The 15,606-nt window shown below is 35.0% G+C and overlaps 3 protein-coding genes and 2 non-coding genes across 7 annotated transcripts; 4 read left to right on the forward strand and 1 right to left on the reverse strand.

Annotated features, from left to right (window-relative positions):
- Nucleotides 1–1,264: 1,264 nt before the first annotated feature.
- On the forward strand, nucleotides 1,265–4,018 carry BNAANNG03950D. Of its 3 annotated transcripts, none has more exons than XM_013831426.3 (3): nucleotides 1,265–1,596; nucleotides 2,069–2,631; nucleotides 2,886–4,018. In XM_013831426.3, exons 2-3 carry the CDS (start codon nucleotides 2,095–2,097, stop codon nucleotides 3,738–3,740), a joined length of 1,392 nt encoding a protein of 463 aa, XP_013686880.1. In that variant the 5' UTR covers nucleotides 1,265–1,596; nucleotides 2,069–2,094; the 3' UTR covers nucleotides 3,741–4,018. The 3 variants fall into 3 exon arrangements, with proteins under 3 accessions (XP_013686880.1, XP_022546756.1, XP_013686879.1); XM_022691035.2 differs by having other exon boundaries at nucleotides 2,074–2,631; XM_013831425.3 differs by having other exon boundaries at nucleotides 1,266–1,596; nucleotides 2,058–2,631.
- Nucleotides 4,019–5,155: 1,137 nt separating this feature from the next.
- Nucleotides 5,156–7,642, reverse strand: LOC106390883 (BTB/POZ domain-containing protein At3g49900-like). Its single transcript, XM_013831424.3, has 4 exons — nucleotides 7,320–7,642; nucleotides 7,121–7,190; nucleotides 6,162–6,680; nucleotides 5,156–6,078 (listed from the first exon to the last, which is right to left on the reverse strand). Exons 1-4 carry the CDS (start codon nucleotides 7,499–7,501, stop codon nucleotides 5,335–5,337), a joined length of 1,515 nt encoding a protein of 504 aa, XP_013686878.2. The 5' UTR covers nucleotides 7,502–7,642; the 3' UTR covers nucleotides 5,156–5,334.
- Nucleotides 7,643–8,466: 824 nt separating this feature from the next.
- LOC106390881 (60S ribosomal protein L26-1) lies at nucleotides 8,467–9,265 on the forward strand. Its single transcript, XM_013831423.2, has one exon. The coding sequence runs from the start codon at nucleotides 8,665–8,667 to the stop codon at nucleotides 9,103–9,105; it is 441 nt and encodes a 146-aa protein (XP_013686877.2). The 5' UTR covers nucleotides 8,467–8,664; the 3' UTR covers nucleotides 9,106–9,265.
- A 1,609-nt stretch (nucleotides 9,266–10,874) lies between these two features.
- On the forward strand, nucleotides 10,875–10,946 carry TRNAG-UCC. The gene has a single exon. It is a non-coding gene; the product is annotated as a tRNA-Gly (tRNA).
- Nucleotides 10,947–11,993: 1,047 nt separating this feature from the next.
- On the forward strand, nucleotides 11,994–12,067 carry TRNAV-AAC. Its single transcript has one exon. It is a non-coding gene; the product is annotated as a tRNA-Val (tRNA).
- The last annotated feature ends 3,539 nt before the right edge of the window (nucleotides 12,068–15,606 follow it).

A 15,606-nucleotide genomic window follows, 5' to 3' on the forward strand; every position in this document is an offset into this window, starting at 1 on the left:
GCTAAAATGATCATTATCTAAAAATAAAACATATTTAAATCATAAAATTTTAAAATTTGAGAAACAGAAAAATGAGGACCGGTAAGTACTTTAACTCTTAACATTTATACGGTAGATGAGAGTTTAGTGAAAACACTGGTCATTTATTCTAATATTATTCAATATAACATGAGACATACTCAATATTTTGTTTTCTTTGATTTTTTATGACTATCAATAAAAATTAGGGCCACAAGTTGTAAAAAAAAAAGAAGAATTTACTGTTTTTGCCAAAATAAAAATAAAAATAAATTATTTTAGTTGTTAATAAAAAAATAATAATGAATGTAGTGTGTAAAAACTTCCTAAAATATTCATCATTCTGAAGTTATGTTATGCAGTAAATAGTATAATATATTAACAAACACCTACATAAATGAATGTTTAATTTATTGTATTAACCTTTTTGAACATATAAACAATGGTTTTGAGTATTATTAACATGTGTAAAATAATTATGTCTGCATATGCGGACAAAACACCTAGTTAATCTTTATTATCTACCAAATTTATGAAAATATGTATTATTCATTTCATATTTTATGTACTATACATGCATTTATTATTTTTAATTTGATTTCAGAATTTAATTAAAGTGAGTAAGTTATTGACTACATGCACTGGTGATTCTACCCCATAACTGCATTCACTAATGCTGACCGAACAATCGAAAACCATTATGTTGAGTTGGATAAGTGAACTTAAATCTCGAAAGACATTCGTTAAATATGTAAATGATAAAAGTTTTGGCTTCATTAGCTGTATACATAATAAATGAGCAGCTAGTGATAACTGATAAGAAAAGGGTGAACAACGAATTGGTCAACCACTAAAGCCGTTTAGGTTTAACATTTCTTTATTGCATGAATAATTATCTAAATATTGATTAGAAAATTTTACATTCAGAAAACATTACTTCTGAGAACTGAATCGAATCACGCCTGGTAAAGGATAGAGTTTGTTTGGTAATTTGGACAATCATCTGGTTGAATTGTCTAGATGTAAAGAAATGCGTTTTATGAAAAATTATAAACAAATTTAGCTAAGATGTATATAAACATAGATATTTTGTAGCCTACAATTAAAGCTGGAATTGCAAAATACTAATTGGTTATGTAATTCACATTAATGAATCCTACACTGATGGAGAAATACATTAACAAGACAATCATTACATTTAATTAAAATGAAAAAAGTAAATTAGTTAAATAACCAGACAGAACAAGATCCCAAGAAAAAGAAAAACACCAGAAACTCATCAGACGAGTAAAAGAAGGAACTATCTGTCTCGTTCTTTTGGTCGCACGTCTGAATCATAATCAAAGACCTCTCTTTGTCACCGTGACAGATCCTTATTAACCAAACCTCACCCACCCATTCCTTTCATTTCCCCAAATCTAATCCTGAGGGTTGCTGTAATTTAGCTCCGTAATTACCTTCCCAGGTTCGACCTTCTTCTCCGGACAATCTGAACCACATGTAAACCGAAAGTTTGTTGTTTGATTGCGCCATTAAGGACATCCCGGTCGGAAAATTTGGCTCCGGCTTGTCTTTCAGGTAAGATCCCTTTGTCTCCTAATTGTCTATGTGTTTATACAACTTCTTGTTATCTTCTGCTGGCAATTACCTGTCTTTAAGGGTCTAGCTTCTTTATGTTTGGATCTGGTGTCGGAAACTGCTTAATTTTGCTAATCATTGAGGAACATTGCACTAATGTAACTCCTCATACCGGTTTGATTCTCTTAAACCGGGTTTGATTATCTGCCAGCGAACTATAATTTGATGAATTTGAACACTATACATGGAAACCCCACATGACACTTTCAGAAAATATATCATCTCCTAAAAAGAGGAATTAGCTTGAATTAGAACAGTTTCTTCATTTGTCATAGACCAGTTTCTTTTTTTGACTTAAAGAAAACATTTTGCTGTTGCCAATAAATTTTAAAAAGGACAATTTTTTGCTTAATTAGATGCTTACTTAATATTGTTATTTTTGTTTTGGGTGTATTGAATAGGTTGTGAACAGTGTAGATACATACATCTTTGAAGAAGATGGCAAAGAGCAAACACAACAAGAAGCCAGCGTTACTGCGTTGTTCACCGTTTTCACTAGTATCAACACTTGCGGGATGTGTTTTCATGATTCATCTCATCATGTTATACAGCAGAAACTATAGCGTAGATCTTGAAGTATCTTCTCGGTTACTAACCCACCATCCCATTGTCCGTGAGCTAGAACGAGTGGAAGAAGAGAACATTCACATGCCCCCTCCTAGGAAGCGTTCTGCACGAGCCATCAAACGCAAACCCAAAAGACCCACCACTTTGGTCGAAGAGTTTCTCGACGAAAACTCACAGATCCGACATCTTTTCTTTCCAGACATCAAAACCGCTTTTGGTCCGACCAAAGATGGTAATGACACATTGCACAACTTCTTCCCTGGGAAGATTTGGTTGGACACGGAAGGGAATCCGATTCAAGCACATGGTGGTGGCATTTTGTATGATGAAAGGTCCAAGAGTTACTATTGGTACGGTGAATATAAAGATGGACCAACTTATCTCTCTTACAAGAACGGACCAGCTCGAGTAAGTTGTTACTACTACTGTCTCACTCTTGAAACTTTAAAGTTAGAATGTAACAATGTTCATGAAATCTCTAGGCGGTAGTTAGGCGCCTTATAAATGGATGTCTAGACCGATTTTAGACTGGGTTTTGGAAAACTTAAGATCAATTTTTTTTATAAATTCGGTTTGAAAAAATTGTTTGCTTGTATCCCATTTGCCGATTTTTAGAACATTGGAATATAATAAAAGTAACAGTTTCTTGTACTTGTTTTCAGGTTGATATAATCGGTGTTGGATGCTACTCGTCTCAAGACTTGTGGACATGGAAGAACGAAGGTGTTGTATTAGCAGCCGAAGAGACAGACGAGACACATGACTTACACAAATCCAACGTCCTCGAGCGTCCCAAAGTGATCTACAACTCAGAAACAGGGAAGTACGTGATGTGGATGCATATAGACGACGCAAACTACACTAAAGCTTCCGTTGGTGTAGCCATTAGCGACACCCCAACAGGTCCATTCGATTACTTATACAGCAAATCCCCACACGGCTTCGACAGTAGAGACATGACCATCTTCAAAGACGATGATAACGTCGCCTACTTGATATACTCATCAGAGGACAACAGCGTGCTACACATCGGTCCCTTAACCGAGGATTACCTCGATGTAAAACCGGTTATGAAGAGGATCATGGTGGGACAACACAGAGAAGCGCCAGCTATCTTCAAACACCAGAACACTTACTACATGATCACATCAGGTTGCACGGGGTGGGCACCAAACGAAGCGTTGGCTCATGCAGCTGAGTCGATAATGGGACCGTGGGAGACGTTGGGGAACCCTTGCGTTGGTGGGAACAAGGTGTTTAGGCTGACGACGTTTTTCTCGCAGAGCACGTATGTGATACCCTTACCTGGTGTGCCTGGTGCGTTTATATTTATGGCGGATAGGTGGAACCCTGCGGATTTAAGAGATTCGAGGTATTTGTGGCTGCCGTTGATAGTTGGGGGTCCGGCTGATAGGCCACTTGAGTTTACTTTCGGGTTTCCGATGTGGTCGAGAGTTTCTGTGTATTGGCATAGACAATGGCGGTTGCCTTTAGGAGGAGGGAAGAATATTGCTTAAGGAGAAGACAGAGCAGAGTTTGTGTTACTTCTTCTTCTTCTTTGTTTTGTCTTTTGTGCTGCTGCTTATTGTTGTTGTTGTTGTTGTGCTGCTTTACAGGTAGAGAGATAGAGAGTTTTTAGGCCTTTGTTAATAAATAACAGATCAGTTTGAGGATAATTGTGTCACCTTTGTTTGGGGGACACAGTGCTGTTACCTTTCTTTTAGGAAGAGTATTCAGTTTCGGTTTAGTTCGGTTTAAATTGAATATTTTGTTATGATATACAAAACTTGAATTATACTTGGTTTGGATTTGTTTATTAACAAAATCTAAACCCGACCCGCATCCCCGGTTATCTTTTTTTTTTATTCGCGCCGATAAAACTGAGTTATTACCCCCTAATAAACCGTTGACGACGTTCTTCTGCCGGAGAGTTTAAAGTTTGCCGCTAGACGGAGAGAGAGAGAGACTTTTCACGAGGACGGTGAAGGAATGGCTGATAGCAGCCATCAATTCGATAGCCACCACCACCGCGGCGCTTCCGCCACGAAACCTGCAGCTACTCAACCATATGAAGATGGAAATTTTCGAAGGAAAAAAAGTTTCCTAACTACACGAAGTTTACTATAATATGGTGGAAACCATCCAATGTATGAGAATGTGTCAACAACTACACAAAGTTTATGTTAATACATGTTACATGTATGAAGTAAATAATAATATGGTGGCGACATCACAATCGGGTTTAATTGATTTTAAGCTAAGTTGATGGGGTCAATCCGTAATTTACTAAACTTAATAAACTTAATAATGTATTAAGTTTAATAAACTTAATTGATTTATTAATAAACTTAGTAATTTAATAAACTTTAACTTAATAATTTATTATACTTAATAAATTTATTAAACTTAATAAACTTAATAATTTAATAAACTTAAACTTAATAATTTATTAAACTTAATAAATTATCAAACTTAATAAATTTAATAAATTTATTAAGTGATTAAGTTTATTAAGATTATTAATAAATGATTTAAGTTTAATAAATTTATTAATTTTAATAAGTTTAATAAAGTTATTAAGTTTATTAACAAAATCAATTAAGTTTATTAAACTTAATAAATCATAAAATTTATTAAGTTTAATAAATTACGGATTGACTCCATTAACTTAACTTAAAATCAATTAAACCCGATTGTGATGTTGCCACCATATTATTATTTACTTCGTACATGTGACATGTATTAACATAAAATTCGTGTAGTTGTTGACACATTCTCATACATCGGATGGTTTCCACCATATTATAGTAAACTTCATGTAGCTAAGAAGGAAACTTTTTTCCAAAGAAGAATAACGAGTCGCGGAGCTGAAGAAAGTACGAGGCGAAACGATATGGTTTCTTCTCATCCTCGTGTTTTATCCGTTGGGCTATAACAGTAACACATGAACATAATATATATGCAGCTAAACAAAACTTCAACACAGAGATCTGCAAATTCGTGAAAAGATCCATCCATCCACTACATCGGGAATTTCATCACTTGAAAAGAAGAAACATAGAATCACTTTGGCTACAAGCTATTAATGCAAGAGATAGAGAGAGAGAGAGATCATTTGTTCTCGACGTAATGAGAGTGAAGTTCTTCAGAGACGTTGTCATCATCTTTGATCCAGACGAAATCTTCTAACCCATCATAAATCTCCTCAAATGTATCTGCATTTTTCTTGCCTTCTTGTTTAGATGAGAAAGCGTTCTTTATTCCCTTAATTAGTCTTTTACCAAGACTTTTCTGCGGCGGCGGAGAGGCTCCTCCTCGCCGGAAAGTCGTGCTCAGTGAGGAAACCGAACCTCTCTCTCCTCTCTGCATCTTGTTTACGTTACTCGAACTGAGAACGCAATGGAAACTCGCGGACCGAGCAGAGTCCATCACACTCCTCGACTTAGACTCCATCATCCGTTCTGATTCTTTCGATATGAGCTTCTTCATCTCGTCGAGCTCCTTCTCCAAGCTCTTGATCCTCGAGCTCGTTGAGTTCATCGCAGCTCTTAGCCTGCAGTTTTGCCTCGCCGCCGTGTCTCGCTGGAGAAGCGACCCCAGCGTCACGGAGGAGTCTCTCTCCGCCTGGGTGATCTCTCGGTTTCGATGTCCAGCTGAAGCAGCGACCGCGTCGGCTGCAGTTATGATCGAGTGGCGCGTGTTGAGCTGCTCTTGTAGCATCGCGCGTACGATGAACCTCAGGGGCATTTTCGGGTTTTGCACGGCGTGGAGGAGTAACGGCGGCGAGAGTTTGTCGCACTCTATCGAATTACATATCTGAACCTTCTCTTCCTCCGTTATCTCTCCGTCATGCTCCTGCGGAAAATGTACATCCAATTGTAAAGCGAACACGTCGCATTAATCAAATTTGAACACCGATTTTACGAAATTAACCCTACCTTCACGTAAGCATCAACGACTCTGTAAAGCAAATCGTGGCGCGGGAACCTTTGCTGCACGGCGCCGGAAACGACGATGAAATCTCCGGCGGGAAGTATAACGGCTTGCTCGAGAAACTCGTTGACGCACTCTCCGTCTCCGACTTCCGTCAAAGCTTCGATGCATCTTCCGACTAAAAACGCCGTCGTTTCCGAATCCGGAAGCAAGGTGAGGCATGACCGGAGAACGATCTTGATGTAGTCGACGTTGACGAAGACGACTCGTCGGAGATAGGACTCCGTCAAGTTCCTCAGATTATCTCTGACGTCATTTCTTCCAGCTCCCGTCATCAGAAGAAGCTCAGCGGCGACTCTCAGCGAAACGACATTAAACGGCGTTAGTTCAAGGTGTGCGCCGTAGCAGAAAGCGGTTACTAACGTGAACGTTTCAGCCGTTATGTTTAACGGCGGTGAGAGAGTTAATTCGTTAACGTTCGTTAGGTGGCGTTTTAAATAGCCACTCCTCCTTGACAGAAGATCCTATGGGATAAAAACATGACATACAATAAAATCAGACCTTTTTGCTTATTCACATTAAATGTGTAATTTATTTTACTTTTTTAAAAATAGCTATATTTTATCAGTTTTCAAAAGATAAATGTTTTAGAAAAATATTTTTCAAATGTTATTATAAACTTCAAAATCAAAATTCACTGGATTACGTTTGATTTAGAAATAGTGAAACTGTTATTTACAGAAAATCAATATACTTATAATCAAATTTTATCATGTTTTGTAATATAAGTGAAAAACATTAAAATCTATTATTTTATTTATAAATTAAAAAGAGTATGTAGTTAAAAAGGTTAAAATGAGTTGCAACATACCATGGAAAATCGTTGAAATATTTATTGATTTTGATGAAACCAAACAAATGGGCAATGTCCGAAATTGGCAAACAAAAGTTTGAAAAACGTAACCTTATGAAGATGGAACCTTGTGCCTCCCACATGTACCAGCACATCAGGTTTAGAATTATTAACCAACGACCTGAATATATCAAAACAAAATATAGAATAATAATCATAGCATACAAATAACTCTAAAAATAAATTAAAATGCGGTAAAAGAATATTAAATAATGCGGTAAATTTTGGTAAAAGTTTAGAGAAACATTACCATTTAAGGAGTCTAGATTCAAGCTCCATTGAAGAAGAAGAGAGATTGATACGTGGTTGAGGAGAAGGAGATATAGATGATGAAGAAGAAGAGAAAGAGGAGGAGTGATCCACGTAGTCTTCTTCTTCTTCTTCTTCTTCGTAGATCGTATCTACAAACCCTAAACTTATTCCTCGCTTCATTCTCTTTTTTTTTCTTTGGTTCTCCAGAGAGAAGATGAAAAAAAGAAAGTTTTGTGTGATTTAAGAGAAGATTCGAAATCGCCGGTTAGGTTTTTGAGAGTAAAGAAAGGAAAGGAAAACTTGCAGTGAATGGCAATAAATGTGGTAATAGAGGTAATAAATGATTTTATTGTGATCGTTATAATATACGTGAAAGTCTTTAAATGCGTTTTCCCTTTTCTTCTTCAATAACCTTCTCATTCATGTAGAGGGACCACGTCCACATGCTGCAGATGTGTTTGGTTCTACATTCAAATTTTCACTAAAATTTGAAATATATTAATTAGACTTTTGTATATAGTACTATTGCATTAATATCCTATCTAAGTTTGATTGGTTTTGTGTTACTAACTAACAAATTTTGTGGTTATAACATTGAATTGTTTATATTCGAATTTGTTCGGGCAACAAGTCTCTACCAAGAAATACTTGTTTGATTAATCCCAGCTTGTGAAGGAAACTAAATTCACATGTTAATATGTTATGGTCTCTGGTTTGAAGAAACTATAAAGTTCATATGTTTTTCTAAACAAGATCCAGTTCTCTTGACACATCCTCACTTTGTCATCCCTTAGCATCTATTTTCCTTTGAATAATTCTGATTTATTTGGTTAAAAGTTAACAAGAATTTTACCTATATATCACTTAATTTTGTTTATCTCTTCCTCCCAGCAGATAAGTTGCTCCTCTAAATTGCATGACATGACTGGTAAACTAAATTAAATCATGATTGATTATAACTGGGCGAACACGGAACACCTCAAATCGAGCTCAAGCAACGTCACTTTTGAGTTTTTAATGCATCTAGATATTGAAATTTAAATAAAAACAAATATTAGAACTTAGAACTGTGGTGGGTAATATATACTTCATAATCATATAATGAATCTAGCTATAGAACTAAAGAGTGAAAGTCTCATGCAAGCCCAATAAAGTCCATTATAGAACTAAAGAGTGGAAGTCTCATACAAGCCCAAGCCCATTACAAAGAAAGCCCAAACATCAACTAAAACCTAGCTCTGTGTACAGACTATATATTCGCCGCTAACACTCACTACCGCATCCTCGTCCACAGAGAAAAACCCTAGAGAGAGAGTGAGTTTCTCCACAACCCGGCGGCGAAGATGAAGTACAACCCAAGAGTCACCTCCTCTCGCAGGAAGAACCGCAAGGCTCACTTCACAGCCTCCTCAAGCGAGAGGCGCGTCATCATGAGCTCACCGCTCTCCACCGACCTTCGCCAAAAGTACAACGTCAGATCCATGCCCATCCGCAAGGACGACGAGGTTCAGATCGTTCGTGGGACCTACAAGGGACGTGATGGAAAGGTCGTCCAGGTGTACCGTCGCAAGTGGGTGATTCACATCGAGAGGATCACGAGGGAGAAGGTGAACGGAACCACCGTGAACGTCGGAGTCCAGCCGTCGAAAGTGGTGATCACGAAGCTCCGTCTTGATAAGGACAGGAAGTCGCTTTTGGAGAGGAAGGCGAAGGGACGTGCTGCTGCGGATAAGGACAAGGGGACCAAGTTCACTGCTGAGGATGTTATGCAGAACGTTGATTAAGCGAAAGGTTGTCGTAAGGTTCTGTCGTTGTTTTAAATTTTGTTTCATCGAATGTTATTTATGTTTCGGACATGGGAATGTGTCTTTTGATTTCAGTTTCTATAATGAGTTTGACTCTTTAGCTATATTCTATAGTTTTATTGATGCTTTTTATGTTGAATGTTTGCTCGTGTTAGTTATTGTTGAGATTGATGTGCATTTTATGAGTTTTGTGGTGTAGATTTTGTGAGTATTGGTCGTTAAAATTGTTAATTAGGTGAAATGATTATAGTACCTGTTTGTGTTCTAGGATGGAGCTAGATTACAATTTCTTTTAAAATAATTCGTATTTTATGAAATTGGAATATCACTCTTTTAGTAGTTGTTTATCTTGGTATGGTTTGCTTAGCTATGGATTTAGAAGAAAATCTTATTACAACCCATCAATTTTTATTGCTTCCACTTGGAATCTTTTGTTCTGTAGTGTTTTTTTATCTTTTGGTTCGCGATTCAGGTTCCTAATTCACATTGCAAAACCTAATTTGACCAAAGTAGTTAAGATTTTTTCTATTTCTCCCCCAACATTTTCCTCTTGGTCTATTAATTGTGTTCCAGTAGTTTTGTTTCTCGATTCCAAATCTTACTCTATGATCTAGGTTATTAAAATTGTTTCTCTGGCAGTGTTCAAGAATACCAAAAATAAATAAAATTTTTTACAAAAAAAAAAAAATACCAAAAATAAATAAAATCCAGATTGTTGAAGACTATACAAATAAATAAAATTTATGATGCTTAATTATTCAACGGAATATGAAGAAAGAAGCCAAATTTGGTCTAAACAGTTACATACGATAGAGAATTGAGGTTAGCGCCTCCATTGTTAAACCAAAAGGGCATTGGTATGTCGGTCTAGATACTTCAATGTTTAGATCAACTGAGTTTCCAAACAAATAAGATATATACTGCACATTGGAAGCACCACAGACTGACGAACCGCATAGATTAAATCTAAAATTCTTGAATTTTTTTTTAACGTATCGCTATTTGCTACATGGCAATTATCTACCCGGAGATGAAGAGTTGAAGTATATAGTATACCTTTGGCTCTTTTTGCGGATGTAGGCGGAATAGTCATGGTCCGTTTCTCATGGTGATCGTAGGGCTAAAGTCTTTCATGGAAACTAACTAGTACGACCATTTATTTATTTGAAACTTTTGAGGGCATTATTGCAAGCTAAGACTTTTTTTTTCACTGCGCTAACGTTGCTTTGATCTCATCAATATTCTCTTCTATACTGTATTCAGAGTTAACAGCATGAACAAGGAAATAGGACTTACCAGGTGAGACGTTCGGCTAAGCCGGATTTCTTCGTGCTATTACTTTCTTCAAAGTCAAACATTTTATCCTTTTTGGCTTGATCCACCACATCATTGTCTTCATGGGCATATGTTATACTAAACTCCACGAACTCCTCTTCAATTTCCCAAGGACAAAAATGATAAGGAGACATGAGAATAATCATCAAGTAGAAGCCAATGCTGGTTTTAGTCTACAAACAAATGCGATATATCAAGATTGCAAATCTTCGGCATTGGTGAAGAGATTTGTGGACACAGTGACAGGACAAAATGGGTATGGTATAAGAAAGACTACGGTGGAGAATTTTTACGTGGAAGTGGCGATATGTTTTGAAGAGCTTATGGAACGACAAGGTAAGATATAAAGTTCTGAAGTCCAACGGTTAGAATAATTGTAATATGTGAAGGAAAACGTAATTGTTGGACATGTAGCGTCTGTAGTCCAACGGTTAGGATAATTGCCTTCCAAGCAATAGACCCGGGTTCGACTCCCGGCAGACGCATTTTGTTTTCATTAGCCTTGTAAAGTGAATAAATTTGAAGCTAGAGAATGTCTTAGTTTTTTGTTGACATAGTTCTTTGGTTGTGTCTTCTTGGTGTATCTAAAATATTAGGTGCTCAGATTTCTAATGTTCAGAGCTTTCTGTGGGGGCGGAGAGTAGCATACTGATCAAACACTTGATCATTCTTTTTTATATCCTTGGTGTGGAATCTCTGGATTATGATAGACGAACTTCATTGATTGACTGCTTCTCTAGTGAATCTGCAACAAAGTCATGATGCTGATGATGATGATAAATAAGAGCTTTATGATCATCCTTAATATTCTCTTGAACCTTGCATATGATATTGATCGGCTCCTGCTCCGGAACAGACTCATAATCAATATTGATCAGCTGCTGCTTCAAGGGATATGCTATATAATAAAGTCATAATAATCATTGATCGCCTGTTGTTCCATGAAAGGAGCTAGAACAGTCTCGTGATCAATATTTTTTTAGATGCTGCTCTGAGAAAGAATCTACAACAGACTCGAAATCAATATTAAACGGTTGCTGCTCAGAGGAAGATAGAACATAGTTAAAACTAATATTGATCGGCTGCTGCTCCAAGGAAGAATCGTTAAGATAATGATGATAAGTATTAAGAATAAATTATCCCACATCGAAACTTTAAGGGAACTTTGTTAGATTCAGATTTATTATGAATTTTCAATTTAAAACCAATTGGTAGTAAGTAGATTTTTTCTAACCGTTTATAACTTAAGATTTTCTAAATTTCCGATTTGTGATACTTTATCCGTAATAAAAATAATCTGTCTCAAAAAAAAGAAAGAAAGATGATAACTAGTAGCTTCATGATGATCATCCTTCTTCTTGGATCTTGCAGAAGGTAACTTGATCATCATTCTTTTCTGATCCTCTTCTTATTATATTTATTAAAAAGCTAGCGTGTGCTTTGACCCATATTGAGTAGTTGCGAGGGAGAACGAGAAGAAAATCCACAATAAGCAGAGATTTTCTAGAATGTGAACAATTGGTGACAGAAATGGTTTCGTGGTGTAGTTGGTTATCACGTCAGTCTAACACACTGAAGGTCTCCGGTTCGAACCCGGGCGAAGCCAATATTTTTATCCTTCTGATACAGGCTTTAATGAGTCCATAGGGCTTTAGTGTTTTCAAACAAGCAACGATTCAAACAATAGAAAGAGGTGGGAAGGATGGCAAAAGACTAACATCATGATCACATCCCATGTAACTATCTCCACTTCTTTTCTATGGGACTCGAATTTATCTGTTGTACATGTATCCTTTTATATGTGGTTGTTCATGATAATACCAAAATATCGAGTAGAAGAAAACAAATCAAGAAATTTCATGAAAAGAAATTGATCACATCTTAAACCTCCAGGGTCTAAAAGACCGATAATTTATTACTCCCTCCGTTTTTAACAGATTTATATTCTAAAGAAAACTTTTGTTTCAAAAAGATACATATTTTATATTTCTAATGCAGTTTTTGTCAATTAATAATGAGAACTTGTGAATTTCAAAAATATTAATTGCATTTTTTAAAATTTTATTGGTTTAAAAATATAGGAAATATAAAATTATAAAAAAAACTATGCATTTATAGCTAAATTTTAATATGTTTTATTAAAAAGTGTGAAAATTCTAAAATCATAGATCTTTTAGGAACGAAGAGGAAGTACTAATTTTGGTTTAAGAAGCCTAGCTATACATCTTTAAACCCTTTTTGGTTGTAAAAAAAAAAAATAACTTACAATCAAACATAAATTAGCAAAAGAAGAACATACTCCACCAAAGTGGGGATGATCACAACCAATATATTAGCCTGAGCCTCGAGAAAGTCTCGTGGCGTCTTCTTTAATTAAGTCTCCACCAAATCCCCATCCACTTACACCACACATAACTAACCACGTGTAGCAACCAGAGAATCGTAACCTTCTTCAAGCCAATGAAAAGACGAAAGCTCAGCCAGTTATGACCCAATGCCAATGAAAATATTCGCTAACCTGGCTAAACCATTAAACTAGGGCTTGGCATTGTCCGGGTAGAAACCGATCGAATAAGAATCTGTCAGGTAAATGAATTTTATCTATATACGGGTCCGACCCAGCAAACTAGCGCTTAAAACCCAAAAAATTCAAGTTCACACATAAAACATATTGTCCTAAAAATGTCGCCATAAAGATTTGAACTCAGCTCCCACATGTTATTGTAAAATCAACCAGTACAGTTATTGTCTTATGGCGCTCTTTAGATATCTAACTTCATTTCACGCATAAGCATATGTCTTAATAAGGTTTAGTCTAGAGCAGGATCTGCCTATATAGGAACCTAGTAGACATCTGTTTGGTTTTGGATCAGGTATTACGGGTTTTACGTTCTTAGGGTTTTAGGTTTCTTTTGAATGAGATGAAATCAAAAAGACGTTTTTATCTTTCATTAAACTAACAAAATCTCCCCAAAATCGCTGCTTATTTAGGCAGTAGAAGCCCCCCTCCCCCCCCCTCCCCCGCCTATTTTCGAAAATGGTAGGACCCATCTACTATTTTATTCTTATTTTCAATATACCCCTTTTAAGCTTCATGATTAATGATGCTCTAATCGTCTAGTTAGTCAATAGGATGACACCACGTAAGCTTATTTAGGCAGTAGAAGCCCCCCTCCTCCCCCCCCCGCCTATTTTCGAAAATGGTAGGATCCATCTACTATTTTATTCTTATTTTCAATGCACCCCCTTCTAAGCTTCATGATTAATGATGCTCTAATCGTCTAGTTAATCAATAGGATGACACCACGTAAGCCATCAAATGACGCTATTTTGATCACCATGAGTGAGTAGTTACATACACTTCCATGAAAAGTTTTGCTTAATAATACTGTTATGCATTTTGTCATATTAGTATATTTTTGAAAAAAATCACACATATTAAAAGTATTTTTGTATTTATATTTATTTTGATCTAATATATTGTTTTAAATTTTAGATAACACAATAAAAACTTCAAAAATATGTATATCAAACTATTAAGATATTAAATAAATTTTATAATATAAAAATATATATAACTATGAGGATGTAGTATATATTTATCTTTGTTGCTTACTAATGTAAAAGAGGAAGAAATATTTGATTTGGTCACACACTTGAGACAATATCGTCGACAAAAGCCTATTTAAAAAAAAACACTAAAATAAAACCCTTAAGGATGATTTAAGGGTCAGATAGTGGATTTGTTTTACTGAAGGGTCAGCCAGACTTAACCCTAAACAATACAATTTAATCGGTTTGATAAATTATAATAAATTGTTTACAAAGTCTATGAACCCTACATGGGATAGTTAAGATATGGAAATTTAGTTTAACGAATAGACGTTAAGAAAAACGAACTTGAAAGTTGAAAGAAGTGGGATACGTTATAACTTATAAGTATCAATTTCGAATTTAATTAGGACATTGCATTTGAGAATCTATGCTAAAATAGTCGAATATCGGCTGAGAAAGTTGTAGCATTAATTAAAACTTGAAACTACTAAAATTTGTCAACCAGCAAAATGATTGGACATGTAGAAAAGCTATTTTTATTTGGCAATTCCATCGAATACTCGAGATCGTTCACGCATGACGCAACAATGTATATGAATATTTTTAGTGTAGAATTTTTTTTTTGTCAACTTTTTAGTGTAGAAATTTATAAAAGATAATATATTACTTTTGTAATAAAAAGAACCAATGGTTGAGGAGGCATAACTATTCGCGGAGACACGGAGCCGTTCGCACCCATCACCTTGGAATCTAACTTTTTTTCTTCTCTCTCCTCATCACCAACTAGTCAACAAGCACATACCATTCTTTTATTTATTTTTATTTAAATTTTATAAACATTAATTTTAAATTAATTTTCCTTTTCAATCGGTTTAATTATATAGTTTTTTCTTATTACAAAATCGTACCAGTTTCGCAGTATTAAATATGCTGAAAATAATAACAAATTCTCCAACAAGAAGTTTTTTCTTTTGTCAACCTCTAATAGTACGTAACCATTCTGTATTTGTTTGTAATTGGTAGGAGGACACTTCAACAGTTATTATCCAATTAAAAATAAACCCTTTAGCATGACCCATTCCGTAACTCAAGTATATGCTCAAACAATACGTTTACTAGGTTAAGATCCGCGCCTTGCGCGGGATGAACATTATATATATATATTATTTTATATATTATATGTTTTAACATATTATGAAATAATAAATATATATTTAATAATTAAAAAGTCACTAACTATTACTTATATAATTAAATTGGTGCGAAGATATAAATAAAAGTTTATTAATCTAAAAAATATTTTTTCTATTTGATATGGTATATAATTAAATTTAAGTGATAGTAACATATATATATAGTATATTTTAATATTAATATTTATTAAATGATACTTTCTACTCATATGTTTTTTTGTATTTGTTATAGCAAAAAAAATAAATTACTAATAACAAAATTTTCACTATAGGATTAATAGTTTAAGTAATTTATAATATTTTTTCAAATTTTTCATCAAAAAAATTTGTCCAAAGTAAATATCAAAATTAAGATATTTATGCATTTTTATATGGCATATAATTTAATTTAAAATGA

Source organism: Brassica napus, chromosome A9, assembly GCF_020379485.1.
Source record: "Brassica napus cultivar Da-Ae chromosome A9, Da-Ae, whole genome shotgun sequence".
Taxonomy (NCBI): Eukaryota; Viridiplantae; Streptophyta; class Magnoliopsida; order Brassicales; family Brassicaceae; genus Brassica; species Brassica napus.